The sequence below is a fragment of the Leucoraja erinacea genome, chromosome 13, assembly GCF_028641065.1.
Source record: "Leucoraja erinacea ecotype New England chromosome 13, Leri_hhj_1, whole genome shotgun sequence".
Taxonomy (NCBI): domain Eukaryota; kingdom Metazoa; phylum Chordata; class Chondrichthyes; order Rajiformes; family Rajidae; genus Leucoraja; species Leucoraja erinaceus.
In genome coordinates this window covers 22,029,866-22,044,747 of record NC_073389.1, presented here as the reverse complement: position 1 = coordinate 22,044,747, position 14,882 = coordinate 22,029,866, and the positions used below count along the sequence as shown (strand labels likewise).

Genomic DNA, 14,882 nt, shown 5'->3' with positions numbered 1-14,882 from the left:
CTGCTAAGTTCCTCCAGCACTTTTTTTTTGGGTATAACACCTACTGCTGTTTTTTTTTCTGATATTACCTAAGAGCAATTTCACCTGCTATAGATTTATTGGGATTCAGATGTTTTTCAATTCGTAGTAAAGAATGTATATAGCCTTTCATTCAACTTTGCTTTTAAAAATGTGATTTGGTTTTCCCAAATACTTGAAACATGAATTTCAAGAATGGTACGGCTCGCTAAATTCAGAGAGTAAATGTTGACAAAAAGTAAACAGAAATAGGTTTAAGTGCTAAGCATAAATATTGAAAATTGAGAGGTTTGTACTTTTTTTTAATCACCGTCTTCTTGTATATTAGTAACCACGCTGGAACTTGACATGTTGATTAAATATACCAGTGATGAAATCAATCTATGATGGCTTTCTTTCACATTTGGTGTGATTAAATCTCTCAGTCTTTGGACACGTCAAGGGAATTAATATCTCGCAGGTTCATAAATAAAAACTGAAGGGCGGGCTGGCCTGTGTGTTGTGTGGATGCTGTAAATTTGTTGGCTTCAAAGAAGCATTCCAGATCCCCCAAAACAAGTTTGGAACCAGCTCTCCATTTCCTCTGGACCTCTGGTTACAGTATGTCACCTAGAACCTGATCCAAATGGACAAAGCTTCTGTGGATGACACAAAGTGTTGGAGTAGCTCAGTGGGTCAGGCAGCATCTCTGGGGGAAAAAAGGTTGGGTGACATTTCAGGTCGTCAGACTGAAGAATGGCCCCCATCTGTAATGTCGCCCATTCTTTTTCTCCAGAGATGTTGCCTGGCCCGCTGAGCTACTCCAGCATTTTGCCTATCTTCGGTATAAAACAGCATCTGCAGTTTCTTGCTACCTATATTGTCTGCTCCACTGTGAAATCTCTTCAAGTTAGTCCTTCTTTGAAGAAGTTCTCCTCCTCTCTCTGATGGGAGTCCTGTGGCAGTTTGAAGAAGGATCCCAACTTGAAATGTCACTCATACTTTCTCTCCAGAGGTGGCCTGACCTGCTGAGTTACTTCAGCACTTTGTATCTATCTCCGGTATAAACCAGCATCTGCAGTGCTTCTCTACAGCAAGCTTTGTCGAAGTCTCGACATTTTTCCCTCTCAACCCCCTTCTCCTGCCTTCTCCTCGTAAGCTTTGATCCCCCTTACTAATCAAGACCCTATCAATCTCCACTTTTAAAATACCCGAAGACTTGGCACCACCGCCATCTATGGCACTGGATTCTACACATTCACCACCTGCTGACTTAAAAATAAAAAAAAAAAAAATAAAAATCCCCTCCTCGCCATTCTAAAGATACATTCTTTTATTCAGAGACAGTGCCCTCTGGTCCTGGACTCTCCTATCACTGGAAACATCCTCTCTGCATCCACTCTATCCATGCCTTCCATGGATTTAGTGGTCCTCCCAAGGCCATTCTCTGTTGCCATACCCACTCGCCCTCTCTCCCCCCACCCCCCTCCTCCACCACCGCTGCTGCCTCCCTTTCCTTCTCACCCGTAGTTGCCGACATACTCAACCTTGGCAGATGTTGGCGACTGCTGGGGACAAGGAGGGGGCAGCAGTGGAGTAGGAGTAGTGGAGTGGACAGAGTGGCGGGAGGAGGAGGAGGCAGCGGCGGTGGAGAGGGGAGCGACGGACAACAGGAGGAAGTGGCAGCTGCTGAGAGGAGAGAGCCCCACACTAACCGAGCGCGTCCTGTTGGTGGTGGCGGCCGAGAAATGCACTGCCGGCCAGGGGCTACAATGTGAGCCGCAACAACAGCCGCATCAACCAAACCGTGCAGCAGCCAGTGATGAAGGGCTCGCTGATGCCGGCCAGCGGCAACGGCACTTATTTTAAGGTGAGACGACACCAAGTGCTGGAGTACCTCAGCAGACTGAATCAGTCAGAAGAATGGTCTCGATATGAAACACCATCTATCCATGTTCTCCAGAGATGTTGCCTGTACCCTGATTTATTCCAGCACTTTGTGTCCTTTTGTGTATTAACATCTATAGTTCATTGTTTCTACTACATACAATTATAATACCGTGCTTGTTTATAGTGGACAATCAGCAATAATGGACCCCCCCCGGCCTGTTGTAACTTCACTAAACATTGAGTAGGAGGTTCCCAAACCAAAACACCACCCATCCATGTTCTCCAGAGATGCTGCCTGAGCCACTGAGTTACTCCAGCACTTTCTGCCACTCTCCGAGCGTTGGCAGCCACATAACATCCAGCATGTCCTCAGGAGTACTTGTGCACGTCCCTTCCTTCCTGCACTATTCACGCCACCTTTGGTTTTGCAGCAGGTTTTTTTCATGTGAGAGAGACGATGATGCGATATGGGTCCCAGACTAGAATTCCTGACGGTGTTTGCAACTTGCGAGAAAAGGGTGTGAAGCTGGAAGCGATCCAGGATGTGTGATGGTGTGAAGCAGAGTGTGAATGTTAAATTCAAACTCAGAATGAAAGGCATCCTTGGTAGGTATGGGTGAGGAGAATTGAAAATCGCCAGAGGTTTACGTTAAGGGAGTTATTACAAAGCATATTCCCCTTTCCATCTCTTGCATATAGTTCGAATAGGCTAGGACTTTATTCCTTGGCACGCAGGAGGAAGCAGGGTGATCTTATAGAGGTGTGCAAAATCATGAGAGGAATAGATCGGGTAAATGCACATAGTGTTTTTGCCCAGTAGAGGGGAATCAAGAGCCAGTTCTTGGGTTTAAGGTGCAATATTTAAGAAGCCTTTAGACAGGTACATAGATCGGGCAGGTTTACAGGGATATGGGCCAAACGAAGGCAGCTAGGACTAGTGTAGATGAGGCATGTTGGTTGGTGTGGGCAAGTTTGGTGGAAGGACTTGTTTCCAGGAGGACTCTCCAGAAGGTCAGATGTTCCCATGTTATTTTATTTTGAAAATAAGCTTTATACATAAAAAATACAAAGGTAAACAGTGCAAACTCTTAATACATTCTAATGTCGGTCAATATATTCAGTGTTGCTGGTTTTATGCATTAGCACATCTGTTTTGTACATGATGCTATAGCCATTCATGTGACCGCAGTGGTCGGAACAGGCAAGTTGGGCCGAAGGGCCTGTTTCCATTCTGTATGACTGTAGAACGCTATGACCTCTGTTGTTTAAGGAGTTTCCCCACCAGACTCAAAGTCAGCAACGATGATCAAAAATATGTGGAGCCCACAATGGTCTATTGTTGGCTGTGGGGAAGGTGATAATGAGTGCTACAAACAGTAAAACAGTGAAGATAGTGAAACTAATATGACAACTAGGGTGGTGGAGGGACGGAAAGTGATGGGATGCAAGGGTTATTTGAAGTTAGAGAAAGCAATACTCATGCCGTTGGGTTATAAGCTGCCCAAGCGGAATTTGAGGTGTTGTTCCTCCAGTTTGTGTGTGGCCTCACTTTGACAGTGGAGGAGGCCCAGGACAGAAAAGTCAGTATGGGAATGGGAGGAGAAGTTTAAAATCTTTGGCAACCGGTAAATCGCATAGGCCAAGGTGGACTGAGAAAAAGTGTTTAGTTAAATGATCTCGCCTATATATAGGAATGATGGCTGACTATATGATGGCTGATAGACTTTCTCTCAGTCAGACAGTAATGATGAAGATGATGAAAGATTATTGATGGTATGTATTCTCAATTGCTCACATGCTGTGGCCAGCTTAAGAGCTGAGTATTTGGACGATATTCTTAACCAAAACCAAATTGTTTATCACAAAATATTGGTGAACCGCTGTGCTGCTTTGGTAAACACAATCAGACAGCTTGGAGAGTTTTCTAATTTTGGATATTTCTGATTGTTTCTGAAGCCCTTTTAACATTTATGTCTCTGAGTTATGAAGCAGTATTCACATTAATGGCATATTTTTCATTACGTTCTGCTGCAAAAATAGTGCAACATAAGTGAGCATAATACTTTCACGGCTGCCTCAATTTTTCTGGCTGGAGTGTGTCATAAATGAAGTTTTCCATCTGTACAAAAGGTCCATTTGATTGAGGTGCATCCTGGAACCAAAAATAATGAAGTTTTTTTTTTTTTTTAATTAAAATTTTTTTTTTTTTTAATTAGAAGTACAGTAAATTACAATAACACACATCAGATATATCTTATTACATTTGTTGTACCACTTCGTTTTTCGAGCTTTAAAAAAGATAGAAATAAAAGAAGTAAGGAAAGTGAGCAAGAATCGTGAAGGTGCAGGAAAGTGTTGGGAAAAGAAAGCCCCTTAAACCCCTTTTTCACGGGGCGACTTGACGCAAGAGTTAACCAGAGTTGAACATCGTGGGAACCTCTTGCGATAACCGTACGGCATTCGTGGACCATCGTGGCGCTAACGGCAGGTATTCGTGTAACTTGGTGACTCGGGAGAAAATTCAAACAAGCTTGAATTTCTCCAAGAGTGACTTGTACACTTGTGGTTGAACATTGCAACATTATATGCACGTAGTGGCCAGTGCGATATCCGTACTGACTCTTGCGTGTACCGTGGGAACTCCTGCGATCGGTGAACCCGGAAACTGGACAGAGGGGACAGAAGGTGAGTAAAAATTGTCTTCTGTGGGATTGAATTTTAAAAATAAAGATTTGCATCCGCATATGGACATCAACTTATTCATGAGTTATGTTAATGAGATTCAAGAAAATAACTATAATCTTTAAAAGGGACTTTACTGAAAGGTCCCGCATTTTTATGGTCCATGAGAAATTTTTCACATGTACTTCTTTGAGAGATACAGCTCGGAGTCCTCGCCGGCCAGCGATCGATGCCTTTCCGAAGCAGGGTCCGGAACGCTACCAATCAATGTTCGCCAGAGACCCGTGTAAAGGAGTGAACTGCACATGCTGGTTTAAAACGAAGACAGACACAAAAAGCTGGAGTAACTCAGCGAGTCAAGCAGCATCTCTGGAGAAAAATAGGTGATGTTTCGGGACGAGACGCATCTTCAGACTCAATTCCGATTAGGATGTCTGAAGAAGGGTTCCGATTCGAATCGCCACCTATTCCTTTTTCTCCAGAGATGCTGCCTGACACGCTGACTTACTCCAGCTTTTTATGTTTTTCTTCCCAGATCTGACTTACCTGCTGAGTTATACCAACATTTTGTGTCCGTGTTCACTATGAACATTGAATTATTTAATTTTAGGTAACTTACACTCTCTCTCTCTCCCCCGCCCCCACCCCCTGCCTCCCCCCCCCATGCAGTAAATGTTGGTTAACCAGTCCAAGGTTTGCAACGCAGTCGTCTTTCTTACAGTTTGGTTTTCTTCCCAACCAATTGTTCAAGTGCTTTTGATTGCAACATGCGCCTTAATTTAGTTCAACAAAGAAACTGACAAGTTACTAAAGGACCTCTTGGGATCACACTATCCCTAGCCAACAATTGGCCTATCAGGGAACCAAATATAGACATAAAATGCTGAGTGACTCAGTGGGTCAGGCAGCATCTCTGGAGGAAAGGGTTAGGCGACATTTCGGGTCGGGACCCCTCTTCAAAATACCCTGCTGAGGTCATCTGTTGTTGGCCCTGATTTGTCACGGTCTTTTTTTGCTTCCAGTTCCCCCCTACAATCATCCCGAAGAAGGGTCCCAACCAAAAATGGAATCTATTCCTTTTCTCCAGAGATGCTGCTTGGCCCGCTGAGTTACTCCAGCATTTTGTGTCTAACTTGCTGATTCAGACAGTTTTTGATTTACTCTGAAACACACGTTGGAAATTTAAACTTGGGCGCAACTAACATCGTCTTACTACCGTGGGAATTCTTTAACTCAGCGGGCAGGCAGCAGTTAATTGTTGCTCCCTTCAGTTTCCCAGGGGGTCGGGACGGGACTGGAGTTGGGAGGGAAAGGTGGGGGAGTCGAGGGAGAGGAGGGGGAGACAGATGGGGGTGTCTTCATTTACTGGCGGCGGGTGTCTGTCACTGAAACAGGCAGGTGAGATTTCACATCCACCTTGTGTGTACCTCTCTCTCGCTCCCTCCCTCCCTCTCACACAGGCTGAGAGACTCTGCCTCTGTGAGTGTACGTCTCTTTCTCCCTCTCTCCCACACACAGTAAAGACCGAGTAACTGTGCTCACTCCATCTGTGTCTCCCACATACACAGTAAAACTCTGCTTTGTGTGTGTATATACCAATTCAACCAAGGGAGGATATTTATAGTGTGTGAAAAAAAAAGTGACATCATTTGTGCCACGTGATGATTTAATTACACTTGACAGTTTACAATGTCATTCAAGATTTAACGGGAAAGCTCGGGAGACGGACAAGTCACTCGCACAAATAACAGAAATGCCGAGTACCGTGGGAACTCTTTGTCTACCCCCCGTTATATCGTGTGATATCGTGCTAGACCATGACCACTTCACTCTGGCTACATCTTGCATCAAGTCGCCCCGTGAAAAAGGCCTATTAGGGAAGAAGTTAGTGAAGGAAGTAAAGAAAGGAAATAAGACCCTAGAAAGAAAAGGAAAAAAAAGGAAAAACAATCGCTCTATTGTAACACAAAACTCCGCAAAAAAGGATATACCAACCGTGTTTAAAAAAAAAAAAATTATTTTATACCCCCCGTTACCAGATCCTGGTACCATTTATATTTTAAATTGCTATTGCACCTTATGCTTGTAATAGTTCCATAAATGCAGACCACGTCTTTAGGAAGTGGTCTGCTTTGCCTGATTTCAAACATGTTCGAAACACTACACTTTGAAGAGATGAGACTCCTCCTAATAATGAAGTATTGATGCAGGAATTTCAAACGATAGCAGACGGAAAACACTTTGGTGACCGCGTCTATGAATAAGTTCTTCAACAACACATTGCAATCAAGAGAGCCAAGTGCGTATTTAGGAAAGAATTGCAGATGCCAGTTTAAATCAAAGGTAGACACAAAATGCTGGAGTAACTCAGCGGGACAGGCAGCGTCTCTGGAAAGAAGGAATGGGTGATGTTTCTATTTTATATATATATATAAAATTAATAACAGCCAAATGCAGTAAATCTAAAGATATATTGGGAAATACCTATCTTATCCCGTTATACCCCAAAGTCTGTATAGTCTATGTAATTCGTATGGTGTGTTGAAGTATCACATTATTTACCAACTTTTATCATCTTTTCAAATATACAAAATCAGTTATAAAAGACTCTTACCTGTATGGCCCCAGACTTACTCCTGTGGGGAAAACAACAAGCTTGTGAATGCAGCATTTAAAAAAATGTTAAACAAATTTCTCCAAATGTGTGAATATTTATAGTCATGGAGTCAAACAGCACAGAAACAGATCCTTCAGCCCAACTTGGCCATGCTGACCAAGGTTCCCCTTCTACATTAGCCCCACCTGCCCTGTTTGGCCAACATCCCTCTAAATCTCTCTCATCATTTACAGAGGTCCATTAACCTACATAAACATCACGTCTTTGGGATGTGGGAGGAAACCGGAGCACCCCAAGGAAACACACTAGGTCATGGGGTGAACTTGTAAATCCGACTCAGATGGCACCCGAGGTCAGGATCGAACCTGGATCTCTGGTGCTGTGAGGCAGTAGCTCTACCAGCTGTGCCACTATGTCACCCTAAGCAGCAATAGTGAGTCTACAGATAGACATGTTGTGGGCAACAGGCAAGCTGGGCAAGGATAAAGTTCTGTACATCTGTATCTGTTCAGATCAGCAGAAAAGTGTTCACGTTCAAATCGACATTATTTCTAATCTCTCTTGACATGATTGTAAAGATAGAATTCTCGACTCACCTGATAGAAGTTTGCTTTTGTAGATGCTTAAAATACACTATGATAAGGAAGCACAGGAGGCCGACAACAACACCACTAACGAGGCATGAATATAATGTAAACATCGACGATACTCCCACATCTATAAAAAACATAAGCATATATTGTGAGTCGGGCTCCGAGCATTTCTTGAAGATCTTTGTGTCAAAAGCCAAAGGCATTTTAATGCATTCAACGGGCAAGGGAGTACAGGATTTACCATTTCATTTACTCGCATCATAATCTGAATCAGTTGAACACTGAATAAGAAGGTAACCATGTTACACCGGAACTTCACTTCACAAAGTTCTCATGTTACACTGTAACTTCACAAAGATTTGATGATCTTTTGGGAAAATTCATGAACCAAGACTATTTGTAATATTGCATTGTGGTTATTTTTCCAATTTCAATGTGTCTGTAATGTTGAATTACAGAATAAAAGCTTGGAAACTGTCAGTTTGGTGAGTAGTAGGCACCATAACCTGCTCAAACCTTCTCCATTGGTTGTTTTCCCCATAATTCTCATGAGTCACTAAGTCCACTACAGAGGTGTATAAAATCTTATTGTGTATAAGGTCTTATAGAGATGTATAAAATTATGAGAGAAATAGATCGGGTAGACACACAGAACCTCTTGCCTAGAGTAGGGGAAACACGAACCAGAGGACATAGGTTTATGGTGAAGGGGGAACGATTTAATAGGAATCTGAGGGGTCACTTTTTCACACAAAGGGTGGTGGGTGTATGGAATGAACTGCCAGAGGATGTAGTTGAGGCTGGGACTATTTTGCAACATTTAAGAAACAATTAGACCGGTACATGGACAGGACAAATTTGGAAAGATATGGGCCAAACGCAGGCAGGTGGGACTAGTGTAGATGTGACATGTTGGTCGGTGTGGGTACGTTGGGCTGAAAGGCTTGTTTCCACATTGTATGACTCTATGATCCTACAATGCCAATTAGTTTGACCTTGAACAAGCATATTCTGCAGTTATAGAGTCATACATAGAGGAAACGGGCCCTTCGGTCTAAATTGTTCATGCCGACCAAGTAGCCCCATCTCAGCTAGTCTAATTAGCCCACATTTGGTCCACATCCTTTTGCACCTTTCCTTACCATGTAACTGTTCTTGTAACTTTGAAATGTTGTTATCGTACCTGCCGCAATGACCTACTCAGGCAGCTTATTCCATATGTCCACCACCCAGAGTGATAAAGGTTGCCCCTCAAGTTCTTATTACATTTTTCTCCTCACACCTTAAACCTATGTCCTCTGGTTCTTGATTTTCCCAACCCTGGGAAAAGGACATTTACCCTATGAATTCCGCTCATGATTTTATATACAGGTGCACAACCTTTTATCCGAAGATCCAAATAACGAAAACCTCCGAATAGCGACATTTTTTCAGTCCTTGAAGAAAGGTCCTTGAAAACGTTCACCGAGGGCGGCCCGCAGAGGTGACAGCAGAACCTCCGGTCGGTCCTCGAAGAAAGGGGAACTAAATCCCCATTCATAAAAGAGAAGGTGAGGGTATATTGCGCGGGAGGGTTAATAATTGACAATCTGCTGCTGCCTGCCCGCTGAGTTAAAAAGTTCCCACCGTAGACTCACGATACACAGTGTATCGTGAGTCTTGCGTGGGAACTTTTTAACTCAGCGGGCAGGCAGCAGCAAATTGTCGCTCCCTTCAGTTTCACCCCACCTACACCCCTCTGCTTCCCGGCCATGTGTGTGACCTCTTCCCTCCCCTCTCCAGCTCCCCGCGCATTGCACCGGCGCGGGGGCTTTGCACTGTCTTCACGTTGGAGCCAGTGCCAGTCACCGGAGACGTCAGGACCAACGGGACACCGACCCCCAGGCCCACTGCAAGCACGGAGAACCCAGAGACCCACAGCCAGCAGCAGCCCAGCCCCGCTCCAATTCCAGAGGAACACGCTCTCCGCTGTCCCCGTAGGGACAGAAGCTGATGGCTCTGGCTGTGACGCTCCGGCCACCCCCCTGTACAGGAGCTGAGACTGGGAACTGTGGGGTTGTTTGCAGTTGCAGAGGGAGGGGGCAAGGGCGGTACAGTTCCCAGTCTCAGCTCCATTCCAGGGGGGTGACCGGAGACGTCAGGACCAACGGGACACCGACTGCAAGCACGGAGATCCCATAGACTCACAGCCAGCAGCAACTCTAGCCCAGCCCCGCTCCAACTCCAGAGGAACCCGGGTTGCGGATGAGGGGGCGTAGCTCGGGCTGTGGGCGAACTGCCACTTGTCGCTGTAGCGGCGCATCGGATAGCGGGTTCCTGTTGGTCCTGACGCCTCCGGCCGTCCCCCTGGACAGGAGCTGAGAGACGTCAGGACCACCAGAAGCCGCTCCCCGATGCGCCGCTACAGCGACAAGTGGCAGTTCGCCCACAGCCAGAGCTGCGCCCCCTCATCGGGACACCGACCCCCAGGCCCACTGCAAGCACGGAGATCCCAGAGACTCACAGCCAGCAACAACTCTAGCCCAGCCCCGCTCCAACTCCAGAGGAACCCGGGTTGCGGATGAGGGGGCGCAGCTCGGGCTGTGGGCGAACTGCCACTTGTAGCGGCCCATCAGGGAGCGGATTTCTCTGGAGTTGGAGGGACAGGGAGACACAGCGGCTTTTGAGAATGGTGGGCAATCACTTCCAAAGTTCTGCCCACACAGTCAGTACACCTCTCCTACACTTGTCTCCCGCACTAAGATCATCTCGCAGAGAATGATCCCAGCCTAACCCTCCCTATTCTCTCCTATTCTGCAAGAAAAATCTACATTGAAGACTCAAACTCGCGATCGAGTAACTGCCGGGGTCGAGGCGCAAACTCGCGACCTTGCGGATACAAGCCGAGCACTCTACCACTGAGCCAGCCGTTAAAATCTACGCTAAAAATCTTCCATTCCGAAAGCCGAAAAATTCTGAATTACGAAAAGTGTCTGGTCCCAAGGCTTTCGGATAATAGGTTGTGCACCTGTACCTCTATTATATCCTCCTGCACTCCAAGGAATAAACCCCTAGCTTGTTCAACCTCTCCCTGTAGCTCAGACCCTCGAGTCTTGTCAACATCCTCATAAAACGTATCTGCACTATTTCCAGCTTAAAGTTGTATAGTTTTGAGTTATTTATTATTTAAGTGGTCTATTTGCTTGCTAAGCAGGATTCCTGCAATTCTATTTAAATTGCCCATTATCTTGTGCAAATTTCAATCCCACATAACTTTTTCAATCCCACAAAAGTTGGTTAAAAAGTGTTGACAGTCATCCTATTAACACTCGATACTTAGAGATAATTTCACTTAGTTTAGTTTAGAGATACAGCGCGGAAAAAGGCCCTTCGGCCCAGTAAATTCATGCTGATGAGCGACCCCCGCACACTAACACGATCCTACACAGTAGGGACAATTTACAATTTTTACCAAAGCCAATTAACCTACAAACCTGCACGTCTTTGAAGTGTGGCAGTAAACTGGAGCGCCTGGAGAAAACCCACAAGGTCATGGGGAAAACGTATAACCTCCGTATAGACTGTACCCATGGTCAGAATTGAACCCGGGTCTGCGGCGCTGAAAGGCAGCAACTCTAGCACTGCACCACTCTGCCACCCGTTGTGCAATTCATTTATTCCTAAGTACTACGCACAGAAGCCATAATTTGCAGATAAGGCTGGTATTTCAAATTGTCAAGTGTCATTTATGTTTACCCTTACTTAACTGTAGTTACTATAAGCAATAGGAAGATAAATCAAAATAATTCATAAAGATGCATATATTTAGATCTACTTACTACTTGGATTTGGGTTGCTCTGTGAAGTGGTGTAGTTTTGTATTCCATTAAATGCAGGGTGGCTCACACTGCAGGTTATCTGCTTGTTGAGGAGGTGGGTGGTAATACTATACTTGCTTTGTACAGTTATGGTTTTGTTTCCGTTAATGCTCTTATTTACTGAGGAGTTTCCTCTATTATGTGGGTGCCAAGTAATTTTGGAGGCTGGTTTCCCACTTGCAGCAATGCACGTAGCCATCATTGTGTCATTTAGTTTGTCAATGATTAAAGATACAGTGGGAGGAACTGGAAAAAGCAGAAACATATTTTGAGTTGATCATGTCATTGAAATTTTTATTGCATCAGCAACAATTCTAACAGATATTTTTCAGAATTGTACATTGGCATCTTTATGCATTTATTTGGGACGGCACAGTGGTGCAACTGGTGAAGCTGCTGCTCACAGCACCAGAGACCCGGGTTTTGATCCTGACCTCAGGTGCTGTCTGTAGGTAGTTTGCCCCTTCTCCCTGTGATCGCATGGGTTTCCTCTGGGTGTTCCGGGTTCCTTCCACATCCCAAAGACGTGCGGGTTTTTTAGGTTAATTAACCTGTAAATCGCACCTCATGAATAGGGAGTGTATACGAAAGTGGGATAACATAGAACTAGCGTGAATGGGTGATTGATAGTCAGCATGGACTTGGTGTGGCAAAGGGCCTCCCTCCATGCTGCATCTCTAAACATTAATTCTAGACCAAGCATAAAAGCAGCCCCCCCTCTCTAGATGCGCCTGCGAGTTGGGGGCTATGCGTCAGTGGATAGGGCGGTTATGGGGTAAAAGGAGCAAATTAATAATATTAATATAATATCAAGGGGGGTAATTAGCATGTGTGCGGGGCGGTAGCCCGTGTGTGTGATGCCACATGCCGCCCCCCCCCCCCCCCCCACAATCTCAGAAATTTATGAGAGGCACAGATAGGGGAGACAGTCAGAACCTTTTTCCAAGTGGAACACTAGTGGGCATAAGATGAGAGGGGGGAAATTTAATGGGGCATGTTTTTAACACAGATAATAGTGGAGGGCTTGGAACCCTATGCAAGGGATGGTGGTAGATGCAGATATGATAGACATTTAAGAGGCTTTTATTGGAGGTAGGTACAGTAGAGAGATATGGATCATGTACAGTCAGATGAGATCAGTTTAACTTAGCATCATGTTCGACACAAACATTGTCGGTCGAAGGGCCCATTCCAGTGCTGTACTATGTTCCATGACCTATAATCTTAAAGTTAACATAGAGCAACTAAACTGATTCTTATCATTGGCGTGAAAATCAAAAACATGCTAATTTGAGGTTTTTACAAACTTTACATGCCTTGTGTATCTCTCATGCTAACACTTCAGTATATTAAGCTCTGTAATGCCAGGTTTAGCTTGTAGTAAAACTTTAGATTTTTATAGATACAGCATGGAAACAGGCCCTTCAGCTCTCTGAGTCCACGCTGACCAGCGATCACCCCGCACACTCGCTATCCTACACACAAGGGACAATTTCACAATTTTACAAAAGCCAATTAACCTACAAACCTGTACATCTTTGGAGTGTGGGAGGAAACCGGAGAACCCAGAGAAAAATCATGTGGTCACAAAGAGAACGTACAAACAACACCCATAGTCAGGATCTAATCCAGCACTAATCCAAACTTTATTTTAATTTCACTGCGTTGTGGCGGCTCCCAAGGGTCGTGCCATCATACTGTCAAACCCCTCGGCACGGGAGTGGTTCAGTCCGGAGGCGGCCCTTAGCCAGAGGGTTTAAAGGCAGGGGTTTGGGTGCCATCTTTCTCTTGTTTGGTCTTCCCTACAACCGGGAGGAACATAATAAAAGGTGCCTCTCAAAACACTGGACTTCGTGCTTCCTTTTGAGACCCACGCACCACAGCGTAATTGATAGCGGTGACAAGAACATGAATGATCAATTTGTTTCTCCTGATGCTCGTTAGCTCTTTGATGACTATGGAAACTGTGACTGCATTGTTAAGCATAGATGAGTTGTCTGCTAAATTTACTCACCATCTTTATAACACATGTTAAATGCCTACTACTTTGATAATGATAATATAAGGTGAAACATATAATCCTACAAGACTAACGTTAGCTGTAGTTTTGAATATGATTCAGGGAAGTAGATTATTATAGTTTATAAACACAGAATGGTAACAGGCCCTTCGGCCGACCGAGTCCATGCCGACCAGTGATCACCCGGACACTAGCTCTATCCTACACACTAGGGACAATTTACAGAAACCAATTAACCTACAAATCTGCTCATCTTTGGGAAGTGGGAAGAAACTGGAGTACCTGTGGAAAACCCACACGGTCACATGGAGAATGTACAAACTCCGTACAGACAGCACCAGTAGTCGGGATCGAACCTGGGTCTCTGGCACTGTAACACAGCAACTCTCCTGTTGCGCTACCATGCTGCACTGTTGTTAACTTACCCATGACTGACAAGGTGAAGGTTACTTTGTGAATACCATATTCGTCTGTAATTTCACAGCTATAATCGCCATCATCATCAAGAATCACAGGCTGTATTTGGAATCTCATTTCCTTATCTAACGTGTTACATGCTGTATTTGCTATTGTTCTTCTGGTGTGGTTCTTCATGGACCAAAGCACTTCATTCGATCCACATTTGAGAGCCACTATTCTTTTATCGTTCAGAATCCATGATATCATGGTCACATTTCCGCGTAGTGGACATCTCAAGACCACCTTATCACCTAACAATGCACTTGTAGTTTTGACAGAAGTGAAACCTGGAAAATAAAAATAAAATGAAAGAAGGTTAAAGTAAGTAACAGCACTGGTAACGTATCACAAAAAGGAACGATATCCAGCTGACAGCACATTATTTTCTACATTGATATATTTCTCCTACCTTTGATGTTTATGTGGGCATCAAATCTGATATATTCTTGTCATCCGGACAAACTGGGCAATTTTCACATTGTCGGTTACATATCTTTCTTTTTGCTGTACAAGACTTTAGTTAGTCTTCCGAGATACAGCTCGGAACGGGTCATTCGACCAACCTTGTCCGCACCGACCAGCGATCAACCTGTACACTAACACTATCCTACACACTAGGGAGAATTTAACAATTTTACTGTAGCCAATTAACCTACAGACCTGTACGTATTTGGAATGTGGGAGGAAACCGGAACTTCTGGAGAAAACCCATGCTGTCATGGGGAGAACGCACAAACTCCGTACAGATAGCACCCGTACTCAGGATC

The 14,882-nt window shown here is 44.6% G+C and overlaps 1 protein-coding gene across 1 annotated transcript; it reads right to left on the bottom strand.

Moving 5' to 3' along the window:
- Window positions 1-1,553: 1,553 nt before the first annotated feature.
- On the bottom strand, window positions 1,554-14,390 carry LOC129702669 (cell surface glycoprotein CD200 receptor 1-like). The gene is made up of 5 exons (XM_055644567.1): window positions 14,082-14,390; window positions 11,598-11,882; window positions 7,783-7,903; window positions 7,184-7,205; window positions 1,554-4,039 (listed from the first exon to the last, which is right to left on the bottom strand). The coding sequence occupies exons 1-5, from the start codon at window positions 14,320-14,322 to the stop codon at window positions 3,953-3,955; spliced, it is 756 nt and encodes a 251-aa protein (XP_055500542.1). The 5' UTR covers window positions 14,323-14,390; the 3' UTR covers window positions 1,554-3,952.
- Between the last annotated feature and the right edge of the window lie 492 nt (window positions 14,391-14,882).